The following is a 27,980-nucleotide window of genomic DNA, read 5'->3' on the forward strand; positions in this document are numbered from 1 at the left end:
GCATGATACCACAGAGTTTGAGTCCTTTTACATATTGATAGGAGTGTGTGGTTTGTGTGAGTTATTTGCAGGTATGCTTTCCTTGTGGAAAAGCGCCTTTTCCCAGGCACTTGTCTAAGTGTCTGCTCTGTGTTCTGATGCCTATTTGACATCAATCACCAAGCCATTAGATGTTGGAAAGGTCTTCAGGAGATCTCCAGCTCAAAACAGGATCAACTGTGCGATCAGACCAGTTTACTTAAGTGTTCTTTATATCCAGTCTTATATCCCACTGACTTTTCTGCTCACTCCCTTAATAGCAGTTTTTACTCAGCAAAAGGCATTTCTCAGAAGTGATCCTTCCTCTGTACTCAGCGCTGGTGAGGCCACACCTTGAGTATTGTGTTCAGTTCTAGGCCCCTCAGTTCAGGAAAGATATTGAGGTGCTGGAGCAGGTCCAGAGAAGAGCAATGAGGCTGATGAAGGGGCTTGAGCTAAGTCCTATGAGGAAAGGCTGAGGGACCTGGAGTTGTTTAGCCTGGAGAAGAGGAGGCTCAGGGGAGACCTTATCACTGTCTACAACCACCTGAAAGGAGGTGGTAGCCAGGTGGGGGTTAATCTCTTCTCTCAGGCAACCATCAGCAGAACAAGAGGGCACAGGCTCAAGCTCTGCCAGGAGAGGTTTAGGTTGGATATCAGGAAGAAGTTCTTTACAGAGAGAGTGGTCAGGAATTGGAATGACCTGCCCAGGAGGGTGGTGGATTCACCATCCCTGGAGGTTTTTAAGATGCGACTGGATGTGGCATTTAGTGCCATGATCTAGTATTCAAAGTGGGGTTGGATCAAGGGTTGGACTTGATGTTCTCAGAGGTCTCTTCCAACCCAGCTGATTGTATGATTCTAAAACTGGTAGATGAGTAGGAAAAGACTGAGTGTATGAAGTTGAGAAATATGTGTACATTCTAAAATGTGATGGGTATTCCACCAATATTCAGCCTTTAAATGTAGGTTAGTCCTGTGAGCTGCAGTTCATTCTTCTGCGGTGCCAGGCAACCCACACTCTTACTGATTTCACAAGAACACTGCACATTATGAATTCAAGATGAAAATGTTTGTTGTTATAAATAGAATTCTGCAGGTTTTTTTCCCTTTATTGCACTGGTTCTACTATCTCCTTCTTCCAACCTGTTTCAGATTCCAAGTCTCAGTCACAGTGTCATCTCACAGACAAGTTTCCGTGCAGAATATAAGTCCACAGGAGGTCCTGCTGTCTTCCAGAAGCCAGTGAAGTTCCAGGTGGACATAACATACACAGAAGGGGGAGAGGCGCAAAAGGAAAACGGGATCTATTCTGTCACTTTCACACTCTTATCAGGTAACCATGGCAAAGCTGTAAAATGAGAGCAGGCTGGCTTTGTCCTTGCTGATAATAGAGGCCTGCAAATTGCTCTGTCAGAGAAAAGAATACGACTGTCTTAACCTCAGGGGAAAATTAAGACAGGGGCAAGGAGAACATCTGAAACAAAAGTACTGTTGGTAGTGATGGAAATGCAGAGAGGGAAAGAGATTCCTAAAGAGGTGAAGTTACCACTGCCCTGATTAGTACTGAAATGGTTGCTCTGTGCACCAGGTTTGAAGTGTCTCATGGTACTGTCTCCATGTTTGACTCAAAAGTCTCAGCTGGGCATTTGTGAGGCTACTAGTTTCTTCCCTCTGACAGAAACCTTCCCTCACCCTGTTCTGGGTGGCCATGTGCCCCCACAGGGGTTAAAACAAACGACCCCACAACCTTTTATGTCTTTACAAATGGAACCCAGAAGCCATCCTTCCTCCTGTTAAGTCCCATGCACCACAGTCTGTTTTGATGAAGGACAGATACACTGTCAGTACACTCTTGGGGACAAGACTGAAGGGAAGATACTTGTGATGCTTCCCCTCCAGCCTGGGTGGTATGCAGACTTGTCTCCCATTCCTCTCACAGCCATTTATGCCTCTTCTCTTCTCACAGGTCCAAGCCGCCGCTTTAAGAGGGTAGTAGAAACCATTCAGGCACAGTTGTTAAGCACACATGACCAGCCTTCAGTGCAGCAGTTATCAGGTAAGTAGTTTCTACTGTCGAGCACCTTGCTTCAGCTGGGACAGGAAGGTGAAATGCCTCTCGGTACCAGGAGGCTGAGGGAGGCCATCCCTCTGATCACAGCAATAAACGAACTCCATTCAGACAGAGCAGTAACACCCTGCACCCACCCTACTCCTCCCTTTCTCATTCCCACTCCAGTGCTCCCAGCGCATTCCCCAGTTGAACAGCTTCTGCCCTCCGCCAGCCAAAGAGCCATTTTCCCACATCTCCATCAAAAGCTGCATCATCAGTAGATCTTCCGGATTTCCTCCAACTCCAAAATCTCCCAGAGTAGGGAAATACTCTATAAGATACCTGATTTTCAAACCCTTCAGGCATGCTTTAGAAACCTCGAACTTCAGAGGGTCTCAGAATAAAGCTGAGAGCTGCTTTTAACTTAGCCATTAACAGATGGTAAGAAGGTGGCTAATAGTTTCCCATAGTGTGATCAGATTCTTGGCTCAGTACTGTGGTAGCACAAATTATATACTAAGGTTCTGCAGAAACTATATTTTATGTATTTGAAAAGTGGATTTCAATTCCTCATGGTGGTAGAGAAATCCTTGCATGTGTGACCCTGTGCAATGACATCAATCTGAATGTGCAGGCAGCCTGAATTGATAATACAGAAACTGGCTTCATCCCACCATTATGTAGCAAGTGTTCACTCTGAACACTAGTGCTTGCACACACAAACACCATCAGTATTAACTCTTCTATTCTTTAAAAGGGCAGAACCAAGAAGAAAGTAGAAATTGAGAGGCAGATAAGCTATAGGGAATCCTTCAAGGACAGAAAAATAGGGTAAAGCAGAAAGAGTGGGCAGATACAGGGAATAAATAGGAGCAAGGTAGAGAGCAGCGGTTGTAGAAAGCAGACAGAGAGTCAGGAGGAGTGGGAGATGAAAAAGAAGTAAACAAATATTGCACTTTAGAACCAAATTCTGTGCTTGACCTTTGTGTGAGCAAGCCAAGACAAAAGTGTGGGAGTTAAGTTGGCATTGCATCCTGCAATTAAATCCCAGATGTCCTTGGCTCATTGCACATATGGGTTACATCCTTCTGGTCTAACAGTGTGGCTTTGGCAGCTGAAGATAAAATAACTCCATCAAGAAGTGTGTATGCTTAGTACCTGACAGAGAAGTATGCTCAGTTCAGCATCCACTTTGCTTTTGGCCTCCAGCACTGCCTGACCTTCTGCATGCTGGATTGCAATGGTGCCCAGCACAGGAGTTACTCTGTTCAGAAACAGGGAAGCTGAGAACACTATAACTATGACTGTTTGAGGGTTTTGCTGTGTGGACTTTAGAAATTAAATCAAACTCAAGGAAGCAGCCAGACTTTCCTGTTGGGAAATGCTAGGGCTAAGTGTGAGGGAGGTGAATTAGAAAAGCATCCTGTAAATGTGTTTTGTATTACTTCTGATGTGTGAAAAATATTCAAGAATTCTGTTTCTTAGGGAATGAAATGTACCCTTACTTTTCTGTGAGGAAAAAATTGTTTAAAAAGTAAATAACTTGATGATCTCTCTTAACTTCTTCACCCTAATACATGCTGGCTACTGAGGCTCTCTAGAAAGACTTGAACCCTGTTGCACACTTGCATATGAAGCAGGTTATCTCCCTAAGAAAGTCATATTATAGCAGGAATAAAAACCATTCAACTGACTAAGGTTCAGGGAGGGATTATAGGCAAACTGTGCTGTGAGAATTGTATCTGACTTATAGTTTTGCTCTGGTTCTGGAATGGAAAAATTATATTATTTCTACTGCCGAAAGCTACATGAGAGTATGTTGTTCTAACAGGGAAAATGTAGCCTGATCTCTAATGCCAGAGTGAAATAAATAACTCCACATGGAGCAAAACCAAAATTAATGATGTCTTGAAATTTAAAAATGTGAATTCCCTCAGCTGGGGAGTTAACCAGGCAAGATAGCTCATGAGACAGGGCACCAAACTGTTCGGTATCGCATCACCTGACCTGATCAGGAACATGTAAGTCTCTTGAAAATGAGAGAAGTAAACCTGAAAATTTTAGGTTGGAGCAAAGTACAAGGAAAAGAGAAAAGGAAGGGAGAGGAAATAAAAGGATTGTTACCAAAAAGAGACAACCTGTGCATCAAAGTAAGGAGGACCTGTGGTTCACATACCCAGTCAGTGAGAGTAAGGGGAAGTACAGGGATAAAGGACAGTGGAGTTCACATTCAGCACCTTGCTTAGCTAGGTGTCTGTAGTTGGAAAGATGTGTGCAAGAGTTTCCTAGAAATTGTCATGGAATTAATCAGCATTTCTCACTGGAACCAAGACAAAGTCCTTTCTGTTTCTCTTATCCTCCCATATTCCCAGCTCTGAATACCTCCCAGGAATTGCGGTGGTTGGGCTCCTATTGAGGTTCATGGTTTGAGGATGTTTTGTAGGCAGTCCACAGCTGCAACAGAATGAGCTCACCATTCACTTAGACTTGCCTCCTCCAGGGCTCTGAGCATATTGCTGCCTCTGATCAGCAATACTATCCAGCACTGGATATTTTCCTAGCTCTCTGTGCACAGACATACCCTCTGTGTGGTTGTCTCTCTTGCCTTTTCGTTCAGATGCCATAACAGGTGGGGTGATGAAAACCAGCTGTGAAAGGTGCATGCATGTAATGTGAGACCTGCAGAAGGGGAAGATTCAATGAACTCAGTATAAGGCAGAACAGCAAGGCCTCATAAGCATGTGCCACTCACAGTCATTCTCTCTCCTGCCCCTCTTTGATCTGCTATGCAGTGTGCCAGCCCACTGAACCGGCTTGCCTGGGTTTCAGAATGCACTCACCTCTTTTTCATTTCCTCCAGCTCACAACACTGTTTGTAGATGTCATGTCTTCCACGCATCTGTATGTGTGTATGTGAGCCTGGTATGTAGCTGATTTAGGCAGATGTGTTTCTGTGTCACACTTGAGCACCTTATAATCTCCCTTCCTCCATATAGCCCTTCATTCACTTCCATTCTTCCTTTCTGAGACTGACTGCACATTTCTTCTGGCATACTCTGAAGCAGGAAAATAGATTCCCTCCCTTACCTGAATAAATGTATAAATAAATTAAATCTGTTCCAAAAGTTAATGTAATACCTGAAATCCACTGCTTAGCTGGCCAAGTTTAGTGCAACATGTCAGCTTTCTAACTTAATGTTTCAGGACCTCTCGGCTGTAATTGCTGAGACAATATTGGTTTTACAACTCATGACTGGTGTAGAACAAGTAGATAGGGATCAATTGTTCATTTTTATTTCCCAGTGAAAGAACTAGAGGCCATCATATGCAAGTAGTGGAAGCCAAGTTCTAAAAAAAAATAATGGCAAGTGACTCTTCATGTAGTTTAAGTCCTGTGGAACTCTTCACTGAAGCAGGTTCTGCATGTGAGGAGCTTGCGGATGCTCATCTTTCCTGGAGTAGTTCTTACAGGGAGGCTGGACAACTCCCTGGCAGAAAAGTCTTTAAGGGATTGCTAAACAGAAACTCTATCAGGCTCAGGAAATCCCTGACCTGACAGTGGTGAGCGAGGCAGTGTTAGGAAATGTTCTCTTTTCTTGGCCTGCTGTTAACACTTCTGTGTGTCTTTGTGGCTGCTGATGGAGACAGAGCACTAGATGGTTTTGGCCTTTGATCTGGACCAGAATAGTTGTCCATGTGTACTTCTTACTGGTATCAAAAGCCATTAAGCCCAGTGAGACCATGAAAGGACAGTCCCTTTCAAGAGTGAGAGTGAGTCTCACTGTCTGTGAAAGCAGTCGGCCTCATCTCTCATCCACGTATGGCTCCATCCAGGAGCCTTATACTGAGATTGTCTACTAAAGTAATCCCTGGGCAGACTGCCCTTTGCTAGGATAAAAGGTATCTCTTTGTTTCAGCCCGACACTCTTTCCATTAAATCATAATCTGTTTTTCTCTGATGCCTTTGCACAGAAGAGTAATAGTAACAGCTGGTGAATAGCGACATGCAAAATGCATCTGTCATCATTCACAGGGTATCAATTTTTATTTCCCTAATATTTTATTGTTTCTTTGAGCTTTGGTTTTAAATGCAGAGTGCTGCATATTCTTATTTTTTCCCATTTTCCCATGTTCTGGGCAAGCAGCAATACTGAAATCACCTTTATAACTTCTTGTAGGTTTTCTGTTTCCTTATTGTATTTATTGACTTCATATCAGAATTTAACCACTGACATCTCAAAGTTCAGAGCATCTCAGTGTTACTGCTGGAAGTGCCTTTCATCAGCATGAACAAATGTTTAGAGACCATATCTAGCTTCAAAACATGGCAGTGCAAATTTTTGATAGAGCACTGATCTGTGATTTCTGGGTATTTTATGGCTCACAAGAGCTGTAAGCTAAATTGCTACAAAAAAAATTAGTAAGAAACTTTCAGTTTCCAAAGGATTTTATCGTCAAGATGGAAAAGGGAATAAGGAGCAAATGAAGTGCTTTGCAAGGGGAAATTTCCAGCTGCAAACTCAAAGCAAGGACTCTGCAAATGCCAGTTTGAAACTGGATTGCAAGTCAGTTTCTCTGGGGCTCATCCAGGTCCCAGGTTTCTCTTATTTCCTTCAATCTTTTGTGACCCTTTATATCTTACCACTCTTGTAGTATCTGGAGTAATTACTTCATCTTGCTATCATGGTTCCCACCTACAAAAGGTGTCCTCTAATACCTATTGGCTTGGCAGAACATTGTTTTTTTGCTAAACAGCTTCAGTATTATCACTAAAGAGTCTTCATTAAAATTATCTGAAATAGATACTGGTAGTTCTGAAATAAAGCATGTAGAAAAAAAGTCCAGGCTCTCCAGAGTTTTGATAGGGGAACAGAGAATTTCAAATAAGCACACAAACACTGGGGAATTTCAATCTGAGTGATAACTGCCTTGAACCAGAGGAGCTGGTGACTCCCTTGACATCATCTCCCTTAATGGAAGTGTTTATTTGGGACTGTGAGCATCTGGCAGGAGCTGCTCAGTGCATTCTGGGACTAGCTCTGGATTTAGAGTTCTCAGAGGACAAGCTGTTTGGGTGAGATTTCCTGGCTGGGACAAGTCTCAGACTCGGAGATATCAGAAGCATCACGAACTAGGCACCTTCATTGCGAAATTTATGTAGAATGGAAATGCAGAAATTAAATAATTAAGAAAATTATGCAATAAAATTCAACAGAGCACTAGCAATTTTTAATGGATTCAGAGCTTGTTTGGCCTTTAGAAGGAAGGTGTTGTTTTAACCAAAACATTTGGCATCTATTAATGAACTGAACTGGATGTCATTTATGAGAGAGTCTTGGTCAAATTCTAAATGTTAGTGACTGTCAGCAATTTCTGTGAAATAAGGAATTGCCTTATCTTCAGAAGGATTGAGATCTGACACTGCCACTATGTTTCAATAAAAAAATTAAACAGGACACATTAAAAATGCAGTTACATGACCCATCAGCGCTTCTCAGACAGTTAAAAGCCTTTGGATCCTGGCTTTATTCATTTCACATCACACCTGGATCCCACAGTCACTGGATTGTGGATTAGTATCCCTGAGCAGAAGCAGAAGCCAAGAATCTAAGGCTTTCTAATTAGAATGAAAATTCTACTTTAAAATGATGGAATACTTTATCATATAGAGTATTTACTAAAGCAAATGTTACAATATGATGGAAATGAAAGACGTATTAAAATAATTAATATAAAAGAGAAGCTGAAAGCATATTAACACTGTTAGTCTTTTAAGTGTTGTGGTGTGAGCTACTTTTCCTGATGTGCTCATGCTGGGGGAAAAAGTCTGATCAGGTCCTGGAAAGACATCACAAGCAAAAATTAATTCCTGTGCAGTTTCTGGGATTAGCCATGTAAATATAGAGAATGCAAATTACAGTTGTGCGTAACAGTTTTAAGGAAGACAAGCTAAGAGGTTTCATTAGTGTGCCTTTGATTTTTCCATGGTCTCCTATTTTTAAAAAAAAATTCCCTATTCATCAAAACTAATACCATTCCACACAAATTTACTTTTTAAGGAACAAAATGGGCTACAGAGCCCAAGATGTTATGCTGTCAAAAAGCCTCTGTTACAATTGTTTTTTCCTGTGTAGATCTGTCAATTTGTGTTCTAATCACACAATGAATGTATGTAGACCTGTTACACAATTAGGTTTAAATACTGAGGAGAGCTACGCTGACTGCAAAAGACAGTATTAAAAAAGACAGTATTAACTTACGGAGACATGATTACTTTTTGATCTGTTAAAATTAAGAACAAAACGAAAATACCAATTTCAGGGGAATCTTAGTAACCAGCCACAATTTTTACCTATTATCTGAATACTATCTTTTTTGTTTCTAAGCTGCTAATTACAATGTGACCACACAGTCTGGATACACTTGAGGAGAAAATTTCAGGTGTTGGAGGGTAGATTCAAAAGTAGTCTTTTGGCTGTAAATTTAGATTTTCTTTGATCTTATGTGCTCTTTCAAAGCCAAGTTCTGCTAATGATTGGCTGAATGCTGAGCTCTACCACTATAGATCTGCATCACAGTGCATTACAGCAAGATGTAGTTGACTCCAAGGGGGCTGGACAGGAACCACTAAAAGGCATAAGACAACAAACTTCTTCACATTCTTAAAAAAAAGGGATACTAACCTGTGAGTGTGCCTTCTAGTCACTGACTCAATCAGCAACTGTAGGCGCTTCTCAAATCTGCTACACATCTTCAGGGAGAAATGTATTTTGAGAGCTTAGTCTGCCTTCACCTTGCAGACTAGCCAAAGAATTTCAAACTTCTGGCCTCTGGGACACATGTGATACATTGTTCCAGTTCTTGGATGCTTTCTTCCCCTTCGTCTTCATCCTTTTTCCCCTTTCAATCTTGTACCTTTCTAAGAGAACTTCCATGTGTATCATCTCCCATTGACCTCTGCCAGCCCAACTTTAGCTTTGGGGATAGAGAGCATATAACAGCTGCTTTGATGCTTTGACCAATGTCAATGGACCAAATACCTGCCCTCTCCGCTCCATACTGTCCTAGATGATATATGCAGCACAGGCCAGGCTGTATCAGAAAAGAATCCATGCTCTTCTAGCATGAGTTCAGCTTACACAAGGATATCCAGCACCCCTTCCCCCTCTTATGAAATTACAAAATTGCTCAATATTTAAGGAGAGGAATGCTGAGAAATTATCTTTCCCTCTGTCCTGTGGACTTTATAGCAGATAGGGAGTAGTTAAAGCTTCCTGGCAGTTATGGATTTTCAGCATATCTGCACTTGTTTCCAAGAAGGCTATTTCTTGAATATCCAAGTGTTGATCAAGAGCCCAGGCAAGAATTGATCTGAGACTGAACTGAGTGCTTTAACTGGTAGCCACTTGCTCAACAGTGAGTGCTCCACAAATGCAATGATTTAGATCCCAAATGCAAGGCAGTCCTTGCCAGCAGATTCCACCTGGAAGTGTCCAGCTGGGCTGGTCCTTTCTGTTCTAAAGCTGACATGTAGAGCTCCTTCTGCTTATCACACCTCAGTAGGAAGCACCCAGAGGCTATGGCAATGGGAGCTATACACAAAGTGGACAGTAGTGTCTGCAGGCCAGATTCTGCCACCCTTTCTGAAAGTACTTCTACTGCTTTTGATGAATTTGAAAGCAAGAGGAATAAGAGACTACACTTGAATAAAAGAGACAGCATTAGGTTGGAATTTCAGTATGATCCTTTGGGGTCTAAAAGATGTTTTTGAGCTGTACAGGTAGCCTCATTCCATGTGAAATAGCACAGTGCTGTATTTCTTCCCTCTCTCCAGACTGTTGGTATAGCTGTATCAGCTGGTTGAGCATTTCCTGCCTGTTGCAGGCTAACTTGCAAAGCCAGGTGAAACTATTCAAGGCTTTTAGTTTGCTAGTGTGGTGGCAGAATATTTCCCATATCTCATAAGTACCTAGGTACTGTAGGTAATGATAAAGGGGTGAGTGGAGGCAGCGGCACTGAAGCGGCATCCACATCTCAGTCACAGGGCTGAATTTACACTGGCATGTAGAGGGTGGCAGAATTTGGCCTGGGTTGTGTAAAGACCAAGATGTGTATGTTTCCTGCTTCAGGTAATAATGTGCTAAGTTACTACTTTATGCACAGAGGTATGGAAACCTTTTTTTTATGTTTTTCCTCCCTCCCTCCTCTTTCCGTTCTATGATCCAGACACCACTAACTGTATGGAGTTGATGACTGGCAGACTTTCCAAATGTGGTAAGAACTTCCTTCCCTTCTGCCTTTTCACCTTTCCCAGCCCCTGCTGAGCAACATAATAATTGCGCCGTCCCGTCCCCTCCACCTCTTCCCTTTCCCTATCCCTGCTCTCCCACGCTCTTTTCAAGACTGCCCACCCTGTAACAGCCCACTATGTTTTTCACTCACCTGGAGGACACAAGCATATACTCCTTTTTCTGTTCCTCCCCATCCATGCACAGATGCATAGGCTCCACCACAGCTTTCCCCTTCATAGCACAAATGTGTGGTGTTGCACTTGAGATTCCCTCTCTCACTGTAACCTAGGCTAGTGATTTTCTTTTCCTTTCCTGTGTTTTTAGCTTTTTTCTTTACTCACTGCTGTTGATTGATGATTCTTCAGTCCCTTCTCTGCAGTGAAGCTGAATGCTGCTCTGCTAGCTGCTGTCTCCCTTGATTTCCTGCTATTTATTAAGACAGGAATGCAATATTATTTAATTCTATTTTACATCCCCCTCCTTCTTCCCCAGATATCCTTGCAATATGACCCTTTCAAATCCTCCATAATCCACACTGCATATTATCTGTCAGACACTTAGCTAGTGTAAATTGTTATAGTCCCAGTCTGGTCTTGGGGAAGGATGTTATGTCTCTAGCTGGAGGAGTAGTGAACCTACTGAAGATTTGAAATTTCTCTAGAAATAAGAAAAAAAGCTTCCTGCAAAACTTGCAGCTCAGCTTGCTTGCTTGAGGTTATGTGAATTGTGGTTAACTTGCCCCTAGTCTTTGCTCCTCTCTTTCCACACATGAACTGTGTTCTTTCTTTTATTACCTATGCCCTACTCACTTCTCCAGATACAATAGTGGAAATACCCAAATACTACGAGAGAAGTTTTTGTCTTATTAGTTATATCTTTTACAGAAAGTTTCTGTATGAGAACACTGTTCTCTTTAGATTTCCACTGTGGTATCAAGGTTGAATTCGAATATCTCTGTGAAAGGGAAAACAAAATGTTGAGAAAATGATCACTGAGCTACTACTGCTCTCCAGCTGGACCTGTGACTGCCATGCCACCTCTTCATAAACTGAAGAAAGTTGTTCTGGAGTTGTTGTGGAGTCTGTAACCACAAAGGGAAGTTGTCATGGTGAAGATAATACTAGGTTTATTCATGTATGACTGAGGCAGAATTTGGCCCATTTCCTGTATTTCAGATGATCTCTTTCCCTTAAGTTGCAGCTTTGCTGGTGGAAATTTTTCCTTTGCTCTGAAAGGAGCTCGTTTGATTTCTTATTTGACTTTTCTGATCTCCTCATGAAGACTCATCTAAGTTGTAGGCAAACCTTCAGCTTCTTGAAGACATCAGACAACAAATCCCTCTTCTTCCTCAACACCTTGTTTTGTGTCTGAATCTGGCATTAACATCATACAAAAATACTAAAATGCTGGTTCTGCTGATTGCTTGCAAGTTGATTGGGCTATAGAGATAACCAGCCACTACTCTTCATCCTCTATACAGAGAGTGTCACTGCTCACTCACAGTTCATACAGGCCCTCCAGCTGCCATGGTGTCAGCAGCAATCCAGCAAGGGACAAAGACAAGGTGAAGGTCAGCAGGGAAACTACTTGGTGGCAGCAGTGGCACAGACACAACACAGAGAGAGAGATTAAAAAGAGAAAGGTTGGCTTATAGGGGTTTAATGGAACTGCTTCCTTTAAATCACATTCCTGTTGGTGTTCTTACAAACAGCATAAGCAGTGGTGACTGCACCATGCTGAATTCCACCCTCCCAGATGAGTGAAGACCTGTTCCATGTGCAGGAGAACTCACCCAGGATTTAGGCAGAGGAGTGAAAGGGAATGATGCAAGCATTTAGCCTATTTTTGGCAACCTGTCCTTCGTGATTCTGAGGATCAGAAGCCCCCATGAAGTTGACACAATATTCATCTAGTAATAGCAAATAGTGCAAGAAAAACTATAAAACTATATTCTGTGGGGGTTTTGACCTCCTCATTGTTCTATATTCTGAGAGTGAACACAGGAGGTCATTTTTGCAAAAAGAGTTATCACTGGAGCAGGAAGACCTAATCAGATGCTTTATGCCTGGCTCAGCCTTATGAAAGCTCTGGTGGGAATGAGGAATATCTTTTCACCCACTATAAACCACTGAATGTTGTAATCAGCAAGGCAAATTTGTTTAGTCCTTTAAATGTTATCTCGTCTTCTGCTAGCAGTGGTCTTCAATCTGAGAAAAGATTTTGCATACAGCCATTGGCAATGGAAAACAGGTTAATGTTGGAACAGCCAAGGTGTATCATAGGAGCTGCCAATACCCAAATGATGTAACAGCTGCTGTATCAACCCTACCTGTGCAAACAAGGAAACTGCTGCCAACTCTTAGTATTTCCCAATAGAATAAAGTAATTTGGATCATAATAAAGTTGAAATGCACATTGGGGTGGAATTTTTTTTTTAATGTTTCCACCCATCTCAACAGGGGAATAGGCATTGCTATTGTCAGAAAGACTAAACTGGTTTCCGTGAAGTCTGTTTGTAAGATTAAATTCACTTTGTAAAAATTAAAATCTTTACATATAAAATGCAGCTGTTACTGAAAAATGCCTACAGAGTGATACCTTAGCTGATCTATTCCATGGGTGTATTAAGAGCCAAATCAGTTTAGTGACAAATGAGCTTTACCACTTTATGTGCTGCCATTAAGCCTTATAAAATCAGCACAGCTTTAAAGAAACAAGTTTGATTCTGTTTCTTTTGAAGCAGGATTGAGAGAACTGTTTACTACCATCTAATCAGGTATTTATGTCTATCCTGCTGAAAAATAGGTTGTATAATTAAGGTTCTAATAGATTCTGCAGAGTCTTTGCATTTAAAAATAAAGATCAACATAATACATAAACTGGAAAGCCCTCCAGCTTTGGCCACAAAACTAGGAATTAGAAAGCAAGTTTCATTGATTGTAGATTGAACACACTGGATTTGGAGCCATTGGTATACATCACACAGAAGCCCACAGTGCCATTTCAGTAGTCCTTGTTCAGAAAAGAGTCTGTCTTCACAAACTTTAAGTCATTTACATAGTGAGCTGCGTATTTCTTTGAGTGGTTGATTCCATCATAAAGCTAGTGCTTAGTCTTTAATAGCTCCCCTTCCTAGCCATTCCTAGTTTTTTGGAGTCCTTAGTAAGTATGCTTTGCCAAGGTGCTGGGTGCTGCTCTGAAAAGCCTGCCTTATCCTCCACTTTACCTTCTGAGATACCCCAGGGAGTCTGTAAGCTTTCCAGTCTCCATTGTAACTATCTAAGGATGAATTTTTTTCCAAGTAAGGCAATCTTTGCTTGTTGTTTTCCATCTCTCATGACTCTCAGGAAAGTCTTCAGTTACATCAGTAGCACTTTCATGGAAAGTGGGTGTGATAAGAGGAGGAAAAGTTTAGTACCTATAACTAGTGCAGCTCCAGTCAAATCAATCTGTTGTGTTGGGCACTGCACAATCATATGTTCCTTGAGAATCTTAGACCCATAATCCTGTGCAGGCTGGGAAGAAGACTTTGTATTTATTTTGAAATATTTATTTTGTGTTGCTGCTTCAAAACCTTGATTCCTGGCACTAGAGTTAAACAAAAAGCTTTTTGGATCTTTGTATATACCAGTGGCTGTCACCAAAATGATCTGATTAAAGCAGAAGCAAAGCAAATCCACTTGCCTTTAGTATCTCTCCAGTGTATCTTGCTCCAATCTCTTGCTTCCCATGTTTAGGATTTGACATAGCTTCCTATTTAGAGCCATCTGATCTTGTTGCCTATGGCCCATCCCCCTCAGTGCACACAGAGCAACTGCACTGCAGTAAAGGTTTCTCTTCATGGCTCCTCTAAATCACAGCTTGATTCATACAGACACAAGCTCGTGTCAATACCATCCCAAGCTACTTGAGAACTTAGGAAGCATTATATAGTTTTAAAGTGGTTACATCATGTCTGTGTTGCAAAGCCTATAGCTTTGTAAATGCTAATTTAGAGACTGTTACTATTAGTAGCAGCAGCAAGTATCCGGACTTGGTGCTCCTTGAATTGATTCTGATCCACATTGGCATTAATTAGAGTAATCCTGCTTCTCACAAAGTAGCTAGAAGAGGTTGGTGATTTGCATTCAAAAAGTTGTAACTGATGGCAGAAATGATGGTGGTGAAACCTACAGAAAAAAAACCATACAGTGCTCTCCCAGCTGAAAGGCTCTTCTCACCACTGTCACACTATGAAGACACAAAAAGAAGAAGACCCATCTGAAAGATCACATATTCATTCATAATGGGTGGATTGCAATAAGTCAGATGTTCTAAAGAGTTCCAGCCAGATTTCCCAGTTATCCTTGCTCATTCTGCCAGTATCCTTTGCTATCCAGATGAATGGCTGTCTCCCTGCGCACTGTAGTTGTATGTCTTCAGTCTAGTGTTGTGTTTGGGAGACATTTCTTTTCCAATTCATGCCTCATGTTTTTGCACTGTAGAAGAAGGTAGCCCCAAAAAAGGCAACTTGGCACTAAAAAGGAATCCAGACTATTTGAAGTATTTGGTTCATGTCAGACCCTGTTTTGACAGCTATGGTGAGATTTTTACTGTCCAATACAAGATCTTTTCCTCTTTCTTTGTAGTAATACCTAACACAGGAAACAGATAATATCATTCTGAATTAAGATCACAGTACTTTATTTATAATAGCCAGTGTTTCAGGATACTATGTGGAAATCCTTGCTCTACTAAGCTGCTGTTCTGAGCTAATTTTGAGATGACCTTCTCAGAAGATTAAACCATATATTGAAGTGATTGATTTGATGGAAATGAGAAAGCAACATTTCACCAGCATACACAGGTCATCTTTCTCCTTAGGAACAGGTCAGATAACTTAAAACTGATAACATAATACATGAACATTCATCTGGCAGAGAAGACCAAAATCACATTACGAAGTGCCAATACATTTTTGCCACTCTTATAGACAAAAAAGATTGGAATAATGGAGCAGAAGTCTCTAAGAGAATGAGTAGCAACAATACTATCATTTGCTGTGTCTTTATGAGTGTGGGTTGTTAGCTTCCCCTCTCAGCACACACTTGTGCAGGCAGATCTTTGTTAAAAGACACATAGATGTAAAGAATTCTTGGGCTTAGTCCTTTACTATCCAATTTTTCAGACCGGTATGATTCCACAACAGAATCTGGTATCTCTTCATCCCACCACTATCCTTGCCTGTTCTTTCAGTGCCACCAGCTGTCCAAACAAATGTATAATTCCTTCCTCTCCATCATCATGTCTCCTTTTTTGAATGTTATGTGGTGGTGCTTGATTGGCCAGAGCTTTTCATCAGTAACAGACACATTTGGTTTCTGATTCATTACTCATGCCTTAACTCTGCAGAAGGTAGCAGGAAGGAAATAGGCCTCATCTCTTTGGGGCTTTCCTGCCTGTGTTCAACATTCACTAACTCATTACCCAAGAGCTACTGTCTCAGTAGTAATTGTCTGTGACAGGAAAGGCTGAACAGGATCTAGCTTCTCTGTGTGTTCATGAGAGAGAGAAAAAAAATGTGCAAGATAGAGGCAGAATGGCCATCTAGATGCTTCTGCCTAGTCACAAATATTAGGCCACCCTCCTGCAGGGGACATAGGGTGTATTAGGAGAGTAAGAACAAGGATGGGTTATAGAGCATTTAAATGTCAGGTTGGTTGTTCAGATCTGCACGAGTGTGGAGCAATTGGAAGTTCCCACCTGCTGGTAGCATGGACACCTGTGCCAATGCTGTGTGATAATCTGAGTAGTTCCTACCAGGAGTTTCTTCCTGCAAACACTGTTTTCAGTTGGCTTTTTTACTGGCAGAGTCCAAGGACTCTGGAAAGTGAGTCACCTTTCCCAGTTGCAATTCAGGTATCCTGCTGAGGAACTGGAGTTGTTTTGTGGGCTGTCTCAGTCGTTTATGAGCTCTCTGAGGCATCTCTCTGATTTGTATTTGTACAGAGCCTAGACTACAGGCTCTTCAGTGTGGAGGGAGACTCCTACATGATACTATAACTAACCAAAAAGGAACAGGCCACTTTATCTTCCTGTCTTCCCTTTCACTGCTTATCCTTTTGGAGTAGGTTCTGTATTTTAAGTTGTTTGTTTTTGAAGGCAGAAGGGACTCTGCCAACAGAAACCAAGCGAAAAGGCAAAATTATCTAGTCTTAACAAAGAAGGCTAGAACTCTGTCAGAGTAGCAAAATGGGTTTGAAATTAAATGGATTATCGCCCATTAAAAGACTGTTTTAATGTTTTATGTGAAAGGAAGTTGAATTTTTTTTACATGATTCACTGAATCAAAACTATCAAAACACTACTGCTATCAAAACACAGAGCAAGCTAGGGATGAAAAAGACAAGGGGCAAGAGTAAGAATGAGTATAGGAAGAAAACCTCAGCAGCAGAGGCAGGCAGAAGACAGTCAGGAGGGATGTGAAAGCAACAAGGGATGGAATAGGGGAAGTCAGTTTGACAAAAGTTGTCTCTATTCCCAGTGGAGATCTGTGTTTTCTGATTCACTTTCTCCCAAAGCCCAAGCTAAATATGCAAAACCCCAAAATTTCTCAGGCTATACAGAAAGGAAAGACAGAGGATAATCCCACAGATGGCATATTTGTTTTGTGCAACTTTGTGTTCATCTCTACAAGGATTAGTGCATTAAAAATACATAGACTTGAGAGAGATGGTTTCACAAGAGAAGGAAGTGCCCCAGGGTTTGCTTTCTTAAGTCAATGGGAATGTTGCTATTTGCTTCAGTGTAAAGAGGACCAAGTCCTTATCTGACTGTCTTAAAATGTTGCAAAACAGCAGGCTCTAATCTAACTGAGGCCTTCAGGCTTATCCTGAAGCCGCTTGTTCACCATCTCTTGTTATGTTCTGTGGAAGACTCTGAGGATCTTTATAAGGTCAGAGCAGGGTCTTTGCAAGGTGCATCCTTTCCTGGTGTCACTTCCAGTGCCTGGAGTGATTCACCTCATTTTGTCTGTATTCTCTTTCCTGGGTGCTCCACTTCCACTTGGCTTCTCAAACCGCTGACCCCACTGGGGCTAGGTCAATGTCAGACAGACTTCCTAAGAACAGTAGATGAAATACTGAGGACTGTGAGTGTTGATGCAAAACACCTGCCCAGCTGCCTTTTACATTTTTGTGTCTGTCTCTAGCTCTGTTTCTTCCTTTTAGCGCTTGTTGTATTCAAACGCATTCACAGTTTTGGCTTCTTTCATGATATTTGGCCATGACAGTGCTGCACACAGGTGTTACAAACCAGTGCCTTCTCCATAAATATATTTCTCTAAGCATCCCTTAAATACATGACCCTTTCATAAGCTTCAGTGCTTGTTTTCAAACCCATCCCCCTTCCCCATCTTGCAGCATACAGTTCCTTGGTCTAACTCAGAAATGCACATATCCATCTCCTCCTAACAGACATGAACCTAATGCTGTGAACCTCCCCTCCTGCCTCTGATCCTTCTCACAGTTTCTTACCCTTACTACCCTTCATGCCTTCTTTGCTCTGTGTTGATGAACATTTGTTCTCAAGGGAAAAGAAGACCTTAGTTACAGATGCACAAAACACCAGGGATGTTCTGAAGAATCAGGGACCCAAACCTTCATCCCTGTGCAGATGAAATGGGAGGTCATCTCACCTTCTGAAATAAGAAAGGCAGCCATTTTGAGGCCCCAGATGGACTTAAGGCCCTATGACACATTTTGCACTGAATGTTAGGAGTGGAAGATTGCTGAAAAAGCTAACCTAATCCACCATCACCTGCATTTTCAAGTCTTGTTTTACTGGATGTATAACCCCAAAGAACTAAGTGAAGCGACACCACACACCATTTTCATGCTTCCAGCATAGCTGGCCCCTACTTTGTATCTCCAGAGAAAAACATGAGGACTCCTTTTGTAGACCAACCCAAGAGTGGGCTGACAACCTGTCACATAGACATCAATGCAGTGATTGTCTGTATTGCTTGGTGCAGGATGAGTTCTTTCTTGACTTCCAGGTTAGGAGAGCATTATTACCTACTATTTAATTACAAGTACGAAGGGCAAAGGAAAGAAAGGATTAGTGAATTGGCCTATTTTATTTCTTTAAATATCCCTAAGGATTTCGTAACCCCGCATTAAAATTTTAACTGAAAATGCTGATTGTAAGGAATTCAGTAGTAATACAGGCAAAGAAAAGCAGACTGTTAAATACTTCTGCTGCAATAAATCTCCAGACACTTGAAAGCTGGCAGGGCATGGGGAGGAGAAAGGGTGGATGAAACAGGGGCTGCATATTTTAGTAAGATGACTGAAAATCCTGTATCAGGACTCAGCAAATACAAGAGACATAATTTCTAAAGTGTTCTATTGCTCCATTCTTGCAAATTACACTTTTGTCACAGTTCCCGTCTACATGAAAACAGAAACTTCCCCAATTCCTGCAGAGCCCTGCTTACTCTGCCCTCATCTTTCTCTCTAAGCATGTTGAATAAACTGCTCCGATGAATAACTAGAGGTATTGCCCTACTCTTTTCTCCCAACCTAGCAGTCTATTCCTCTCCAGCATTTTTTTCAGTGCTCTTTTTCATTCTCTATGCTGACTCCATTTGCTTATGAAGATGAGGGGTCCAAAGCCACCTAAGAACCAGATCTGCCCACATTCCTGCATTCAAGGCTGAGTGTTTGCTTTCCCTTTTTTTCCTTTCATTAAAAAATTATATCCATCTGAGAGAAGTAGAAATTACTCTGAGTATATAGAAATGGGTCTGCACAGAGCATGAGCTCACAAACCTAAAATGGTTTTAGGGCGGTTTAGGGAAGTCTCTGAAATAGAAGTCTTAGATATGGAGCAGATATCCCCTTTCCAAAGCATTACATGCATGTGGACTGAAACATGTGGAGCTCATGGAGGTCTGGCCCCAAAGTGACTGAGAGTTTGATAGCCCTTCTCCACTTAGCCAGAAATTAAGATGCATGCTTTGCCTGGCTGTTTGTTTGCATCCTTAGCTAAGGCGTCAGTCAGTTGAGTGAGTGATGCCCTTGCAGAAACTCACAGACAGGTTCTTGTGACATTAGTGTAACTGAATGACAGACAGAACCAAGGCAAGCAGAAAGTTAACCACAAAGCAGCAAGTAGCAGAAGACAAGGAATGAATTAGATTAATATGGCTAAGATCCTTCACTGTATTTGCCAGCCATTTGATTTTTCTCAATGCCTGTCAACATGTAGAGGAAATTAGCAACTACCTGGTTAGCACAGGGCAGGAAAAAAAAAAAGAGTAACCCCTTTCAGTTTTGCAAAGCACAAATATTATGTATTTCCTCTTTCTTTGTGTTAGAACAATTGATGTCTGTCTAGCATTTTCCATTAAAGAATAAGAAAGCACTCAGCAACCTCTTCTGATGAATTACCACGCACAGAAAGTACTTTCCTGCTGTAGTTAATGGGTTCCCTATGTTTGTAATGGAAGTGAAAGGGAACGTAATATTACCAAGCCACCACTGTCCACCAACTATGGATATGTGGGAGTCTCTGCTATGAAGAAGCCCTTTGCTCCTGACTGAATGTTCCCATCATAGGAGAGGAAAGGTTCCAACACTCTTCACAGCATGCCAGCATGTTGGAAGGCAGATGCAAGGAGCCTGTTTCCTTCTGGGAGGTGGAGATGTAAATTATTTGAATTTGATTGAACAACAGAGCAAACAGTCCCAATATTGAGAAAACTACCACAGGTTTTTTATGGTCATGAACAGGCAGAACCTCCGGGGTGTTTATTAGATTAAAAACACCTTTAATATCCATGTTTGAAGAGTTTGGTGTGACCCTTCCTATGTTTGATAAGGATTTAATCCACCAACCCAAGAAAATTAAAAGGGACTAGAAATTCCTTGAAAAGGTTACCTTTCAAGTAGTGGCTGGTCCCTTTTCCCTTGGTAGCACGCCAAAGCTGTTCCTTAGGTCTAGCCTTCCATGCGTGTTCTGACACAGAACTAGATTAACAGCATATAACCCTGTTGCCTGAAGGTCCAAATGGCATGAGAGTTTGTATTCATGTGCCCAGTGGCCAACCCTTGTTAATGTTGAAACCTGATCTAGAGGCTGGCTTAAGGAGATGCCTGTTCTACTCACACACAACCCTAAGCCCCTCTATGGCTCCTAACTGCACTGGAGTGCATGTCAGCATCATGGAAGCTGTGTTATAGAGAGAACATAAATTCAGGACAGTGAGGTAATAGTTCCTGACCCTGCTAGGTCCCAAAAGTAGTTAGATACATAATAGCCTGCTTCCACAATAACTTCAGAATCTTCATTTCCAGGTGCCTTTGTAGGGAGATCTGAAGTTGCTTAGAAGCCTGTGAGTACAACCACAGACCACAGATGCAGATGGCAACACTCATCTCAGCAGTAGCTCATTTTTCAAACACTGCTTCCCTTGGACCACTAAGGTGCTTCAGGCTTAGTGATGGCAGGTTGGCAAGGAGATACTCAGAAGAAAATAAAATGCAAGCAAGGAAAGCCAATGCCTGGTGTAGCCAGAGAGCTTATCAAGGCTGCAAAGCAAAGCATTGGTTAGTGGGCACATGCAAATACCCTATGTTTATAGCAGGAGTGGGATGGGATTTGCCTGTATCCAGCATCACATTCATTTCCTTGTGGAGTGGCCAAGTGACTCCAAGTAATGGACTGAACTATTTCAGTCACATGGACTGTGTCCTCCTGCTGGGTGAGACAGCAATACTTCCCCACTCAGGAAAAACTAGGACCTTCCCTCTAGTTGCATTATGCTCCTGGCCTCTTTATTTCTGTAGGTGTCCCATCCTAAACACTCTTCCTGCTCATTGTCTTCATCCCCCACATACCCCCACGCACGTGGCTCTGGATCTCCTCATCATGTTCTTCTCGTTAAAAACCCCATTGTTCATTTGTTTGTTTGTTCTCTCTCTTTCTCTCCTCTTTTTCTCTCTTTCCCTCTCTTTTTTTTTTCCTTCTTTCTTTCTTTCTTTTTCTTTCTTTCTTTCTTTCTTTTTTTTGTCTCCTCTGTTTTGTGTACCCAGGCAGCCCATTGAGTAACTTCTTTGACGTAATTAAACAACTTTTTTCAGACGAGAAGAACGGGCAGGTGAGCCATCCCCCCGGCACGCCAACCAAGCATAGCGCAAACAGCAAGCGGAGCGATTCCGGTTCTAATGACTATGGGTCTAGAGGAGACAATAAGTACCCTGCTGGCAAAGACAAGGCAAAGATGGTCTCATCAGTCGGCCTACAAGACCAACCTTAAATAAACACATAAAAAATTAAATAACTTAGAAAAACAAAACAAAACAAAAAGAAAAAAGCAAGAAAGAATGAAAGAATATTCCTTAGCAAGCTAGCCTCTAAACTAGAAGGATGTATATACCTTGCCACAACAGTACAAAACTGTCTATAGACAAATTTTGTATGAAGGAATGACTGTATATATATACATATATATATTTATATATGATATATAATATATATCTCAGAAACAAACACAAAAACAAACGAATGAAAGAATGAAAAGAAAAGAAAGAAAAGAAAAGGTAGCACAGATGACAAACCCAGTTCAACAGATCTTGGGTTGTGGTTTTTTCAATTGTTTTTTTTTCCTCCCTTTTTTTGAATGTTTTGCTTTTTTTCTCCTTCCTGATTTTTTGGGTTTTTTTTTTTTTTGGTTTCTTTTGTTTTATTTCTTGTTCTGTTCATGCTCTCTCTGTGTTTCTGACGACACCACTTGTTTCCGCTCTGCTACCAGGAATTATCCCGAAAAGTTAACATGTCAGCCACGGCTTCACCTTCTGTGCTCTGCGGACACTTGTTGACGGAAGGCAACCGATGTAGACTGTCCAAGGACCAGTCCTGTTTGAGGTTCCCAGCCTCCCCTCTCCCTTCAGGAAGTGGGTTTCTCCCCCACTTCTCCCCAAACACCTCCCCAGTGCACGCCTGGTATTTTTTTCCCCCCTCTCTTTTTCTTTTTTGGTGCTCCACAAGAGAGATCTGCTCAGTTATGGAATTGCAGAGTCTGGGCTCAAAGGAGGTTGTAAATTGTTGGAGTGAAATCTTTACCCTTGGCAACTTCTGTCCACGCAGGTGAACGCAGCCCGAAGAGGGAGGGTGTGGGGAAGGAGACGGGTGTAGCGGGAGCGCAGTGTTCCATGAATCCAGAGCGCATTCTCATCAGAAACCAGCCAGAAGCAACTCAAAATTAAGCGTTGAACCAAGACAATATTGGGGAGCTTCATCATGGGATTTTCTTACCTTTTTTTCTCCCCACCACCTTTTCCTTTTCTTTTGGTCCCTTTTTTTATATATACATGTATATATGTGTGTATATTTATGTATACATACATACATACATATATATATACAAAGTAATTGGTTTTTTTATACTGTATCATTTTGGTTTTTAACCTGCTGGAAGGGGAAAGGAGTAAACTTAGGAGGGAGAGGGGGTTCAGTGAATAAACACATACAAACAAAACATTAAAACTTAGGGAAAAGGCAACTTCTGGTAGCAAAGAAGAGGGACAAGACTCTGCCAAGGACTGTCTCTCCCGTCGCCAGGCACAGTTGCCACTGCTGCTACTGCTGCTCCTCCTTCAACACCTTTCTCCCCACCTGTCAACTCCCTGCCACTGTGCCACCGCGCTGGGACCTTCTTCAACCAGCTGGATCCTCCACCACACCCTGCATTTAGAGGCAATTGTTGTGTTGCTAGTGCTGCATTGATATCAGTATTATTATTTCTTTAAGTTACCAGTTTCATTTGTTGGCTTGGGTGGTTTTTTTCTTAAAAAAAAAATGGAAAAAAAAAAGGAAAAAAAAGAAGATGAAGAGGAGGAAGAAAAGAGACTTATATTGGATTTTCTTTCCTGTGTGTGTGTGTGTGCAAAATCACTGGCACTTAGTTCATCACAGCAAGACAAGGTGGAGTCAGGGCAATGGGAGACTTAATCACAAAGCTACTGTAAACTTTAAAATTTACTGCAAGATATTTTTATAAAGTTTTTTGTTTGGGTTGGGTTTTTTGTTTTCTTTTTTTTTTTTTTTTGAAGGGGAGGAGGGTGGGATTGGGTGGATGAGGACCTTTTTTTGTGTTTCAGTTATTAGGTCTTGGTTATTTATATATACATATATATATATTTAAAAAATAAGCTGTTAGATATATCTTCTGTTTATTAATAACTGTGTAGAGGCAACATTGATTCTTATTTATTTTGGGGAGGAGGGGGAAAAAAGACACAGAAATCCTGTGAGTGTTCATTTTGTGACTTTGAGAAAGAAGAATTGTCACCTTTTTTCCTCCTCCTCAAGAGTTATGTGACCAAGTGTAACTTATTCTGGCCCAAGCTGAAAGGTTAAACAAACAAAAAAACGTGGTTTTACGCGTGGAAGACAAAACACAGTGAGAAGTACTTCTTGACTGAGATTTTAAGAATGTAGGCTTAGCATTAGTGTTCAGCTCTTTTATGACCTTCGATTGCTGCTCGTTGGGTTCCTATGGGTGTATGTTGTATCGCAAGATTATTTTTTTTAATGATAATGTTGGATGAGTTCTTTTTTGTTGTTGTTGTCGTTGTTGGTTTTTTTAATCATTTTTCCCCTTCTTGGACCAGTTTTACTTGTACATAGGTTTGAAGATTAAAAAGAATTTTTAAAGACACAACTGGGGCAAAGACCTTTGACTTCTGCCCCATTTCCCCATTCCCCCAAATGGGAGGTATTTAGTTTAATTTTTTTGCTTTATTTATTTATTTATTTTCCCTATTCTTAAACTTTTCTCTCTCGTATTGCTGTGTGCATGTCAGACACCAGGGGGTGATGGCTGGGGAGGGGGGGAGGCAAGGGTGCAGGAGAGGGGGGCAGTTTTAATTGCATGACATTGCTGTAAATTAGTCTCTTTTGCTTTCGTTGTCTTTCCTGCCTCTGCCCTCTCTCTACTTCTCCTCCAAGCTCCCCTCCCATCACCCTCGTCCTTCTTTTCCCTCTTTTCTCTTCCCTTGTGTATAGATTTTGATGCTTCTGTTACATTGTACCTCTACAAAAGGCTGGGATTTCAATACAAGATAATAATAGTAATTTAAAAATACCTATATCAGCAAAACTCATGTGGTACAAGCAGGAAGGGGATTACTTACACAAGATATAAGAATAAATGAAAGCAATACCTCTTGTTATCCTTCCTATTTTGTACTTTGAAGACACACACGCGCGCACACACACATATACAGACACAAACTGACATTATTTAATGGTTTAAAATGGACAAAAAAATCTGATGTATCCCTTGTTAAATAACTGTGAGCAACTTTAGTTCAAAAACCAATAAATTCATTCAGTAAAGATACTAACTGTTGAGTGTCCAGTTTATGTCCATGAAAACAAACTTCCCACCAGTGCCAGACCCGGTAAGTACCATGTCACGGCTTTCTGCACCGGAGGAGCTGAAGGTGGAAGTTGGAGTAAGGCAGCATCATCCTCCTCCTGGCAGTGGAACTGACACCAGCTCCTCGCAGCACTGGGTCCGTAGCCCTGTGCCCAGCGTGCTCTGCCCTCACAGCCCTGACATGCCACAAACAGAAGACCAAATAGGCCTGGTTTTCTGCAGTAATGTGTTGAGAAAGATTAATCAAATTTCAGCGCAATCACACCCCCCTAGGTCTGGTCTGGACGGAAACCACTGCACCGAAACCTGTTGCTGCTTGGTGATTGTTCTTATCTCTAACCTGAGCTTCTCACATTGCTTCCAGATTTAGCAATAGGAAGGATTTCTCCACCCTCCCTGCCTGAAACAATCAGTCACATACATTTGAAAAAGCTGATCAGGTACGTCCCTGATTTGTGTGGGTCTGGGATTTTGTTGCTGGTTGGTTGGTCCATCTGTGTGGCTGCTGGCTCATCACACCTTGCTCTCAGCTTTTGGGTGTTGCTTTATGCTGGATTTGTAACTGCACCTGGAAATTTACCTCCTGGGCTCTGACCTGGCCGCTGCATGCCTGGGAGAAGCAGGTGCTTCCTGCACAGCTGGGAAGAGTGTGGTGGGTCCAGGCTGATACCAAGTCTTTGGCACTGGCCCTGCAGACATTCTGGGCACCTCTGGACATGCCCCCTCTAGTGTAACCCCACAGAGCTCCTTTGGCTGGGCCTGGCTGGGTCTCTTGCCCACCGAGACAGTGAGGGGAGAGTGCTGCCCACGAGGGAGGAAGGGCAGGAGAAGGCCTTCTGGAAAGTTCATGGTGCTGCCCCAGCTGCTGGGATGCTCCTTGCCATGAGGGCTGTGAGTGAGGCTGGAAAGCCTCTGCCCTGGCAGGGAGACCCTGGGCAGCTGCCACCCCACAGGGCATGGTGTGGTGTCCCTTTGCAGCCCCTGTGACAGTCAGCAAGAGGAGAAGTCACCACTCCATTTCATACCTGTGGCTGTAGCCACTGCTGGAGGCTGTAGCCCATCTCCACCAGATGCAGCTGAATGCTCCCCAGGGAGTTGTTTTCCAGGTTTGTGGGCAGCAGCCTCTCCCACTGGACAGTCTTATAACTAGTAATGTGCAGGGAGGGTGTGTGCTTGGGTAGGAAAAGGGTGAGTGCATCAGGAGTGCTGGAGCACATGGCAGTAGCTGTCACCTTTCAGAGGTGTCTTGAAGATGGTTGCGCCCTGTGACATCTTCCACAGACATATGCATAAGCATCTGGAGCACTGTGTTGGCATAGGGCATATGTTGATAAAGCTCTGAAGCTTTTGAGACAGGTGGCAGAGGAAGTGCCTCACAAGGACATCCGTGCTGCAGTAAGGACCCAGCAGGGTGCCAGACTCAGAGCTGTGGCAGACCATTTCCTGGGCAGTTGTGATTTTGGCAGGCAGTGTCTCTGGGGCTTGGTGTTCATGTTTGTACCTGCTGCAGTGGTAGGGAGTGAAGGCTCACACAGCAGGTGGCATCCCTTGTGCATGTAGGAGTGACACAGATGTGCTGGAGATCCCAAAGGTGTTTGTGCTGGAGAGGCAGAGAGGGACAGGAGTACAATCACCTAAATGTTGTGCATGTTATTCATACAAAATACACTCTTAACTAGAAAATAGCTACAGTGTTTTTAAGGTCCTTGGGGGATTCACTGGTCTGCTGAAACTGAAGGGGAGTGGAGGAGCTGACAAAGATGAAAAGATGAGGAGAATCACAAGTGCTGCAGGATTTAGTCTCTGTAACCCAGAGAAACCCAGAACTGGGAACTAGTTGTATATCATTTGCATCTCTGAAAGTGAAAGGATGTGCTAGGCTGGAGTATAATACAGGTGACGTGGGATTTAACAGCAGTGTGGCAGCAGCTATATGCTACTTCTTTATTTCACTCTCTATTCTGTTTTCAGAAATGTTCATAAACAATTACTATCCCTAGTATTGCTAATTATGGTATTTAAAAACTCTAAGAAGGAAATAATGATTTTACAAAGTCAAGGACCTCATGCTCACGGCCTGCCCACGTTTATCCTGCCGCCTTCTTTGGCCATGTTATAACACAATCTCTAGCTACATGATGTTATATTACCATCTGTAGTGCATAGGAGGGACGTGCTTCTGTGTGAATTCAGTTTATATTTAACCTGTTATGTGCAAAACACCCTTCTTATGTAGCATAAATCTGAAGGCAAGTAGTAAATGTGCCGGGGATTTGGGTATGCCTCTGTGACTGAGGTCGTTGAATTCTCTCTGCTGCCAGGTGGGGGCTATTATCCTCATCCAAATCCAACACCAGGTGATGGCTGCTGAGATGCTGTGACATCTGCCCCTCATTTGCTGAGATTCTGAGCTCTGCAGCATTCTGGTTCTCCTAGAGAGCCCAGCTCCTTGGACTCTACCTAAAAAAATTACTAGGTTTAAAGTTCATTTATCTTATTTCCTCTGGGTAAAACAGTGCAGCATATGACCTTCCAGGTGTAAACTGAAGACAAGGCAAGTGTAATACTCTAATAGGCATTTTCTGTTTGTCTGTGTGGAAGTGGGTGTTAACTCTGCATAGATAGATGCATACATAAAAAATGTATTTGTGCTTAAGGTGAGCGGTTATTAATTGAGCTAGTATTTGATATGTGCTGTATAAGCAATACATTGTTTGTATGCATGAAATTAGCAGCTGAGCCCATAGTCATGAGGGTAAATCTCATTGCCGCATGTCAGAGTACTGTCTGGGGTCTGAGAGAGAAGTCAGTTGTGTTGGACAGCACTAATGCAAATTGTCCAAGCCTTACAAACGATGCATGAGAATTTCCTCAGTAGTCAGGCTTGCTTTTGTGAAAGTGATCTGATAACAAATGACCAAGCTTTAATGGCTCACGTTAGGTATAGGGAGACAGCCTTTGTAAAGACAGCAAAACTGTGTAAGGCCTCTAGGTAGTGCTAATCTTGTGACTACTGTTACATAGTATGCCTTCTTTCCTGCTGATTCAGACAGAGCATTTAACCCAACAGGCTTGGACCTTGTCTTAAATGCTGCAGCAGAACATCCACAAGACAGTATGTTCTGTATGAAAGTCTACAGGACTGGTCCCCCTACCTTTGCTTTATTCCAGCTGTATACAACCAATTGTATAT

General features: G+C 42.2%; 1 protein-coding gene across 8 annotated transcripts in view; it reads left to right on the forward strand.

The window, feature by feature from the left end:
- The window catches only part of BRSK2 (BR serine/threonine kinase 2), a 320,507-nt gene extending 295,759 nt beyond the window's left edge, over positions 1–24,748 (forward strand). For 2 of the 8 annotated variants that reach the window (XM_071558783.1, XM_071558787.1), the window contains exons 17-20: positions 1,174–1,354; positions 1,988–2,077; positions 10,298–10,345; positions 21,486–22,243. In XM_071558783.1, coding sequence (XP_071414884.1) covers positions 1,174–1,354; positions 1,988–2,077; positions 10,298–10,345; positions 21,486–21,661 — 495 coding nt within the window. In that variant the 3' untranslated portion in view covers positions 21,662–22,243. Of the gene's footprint in view, positions 1–1,173; positions 1,355–1,987; positions 2,078–10,297; positions 10,346–21,437 lie in introns of all 8 variants that reach the window. The other 6 variants (XM_071558786.1, XM_071558788.1, XM_071558782.1 and 3 more) reach the window with 5 other exon arrangements.
- The last annotated feature ends 3,232 nt before the right edge of the window (positions 24,749–27,980 follow it).

This window comes from Pithys albifrons, chromosome 6, assembly GCF_047495875.1.
Source record: "Pithys albifrons albifrons isolate INPA30051 chromosome 6, PitAlb_v1, whole genome shotgun sequence".
Classification (NCBI taxonomy): Eukaryota; Metazoa; Chordata; class Aves; order Passeriformes; family Thamnophilidae; genus Pithys; species Pithys albifrons.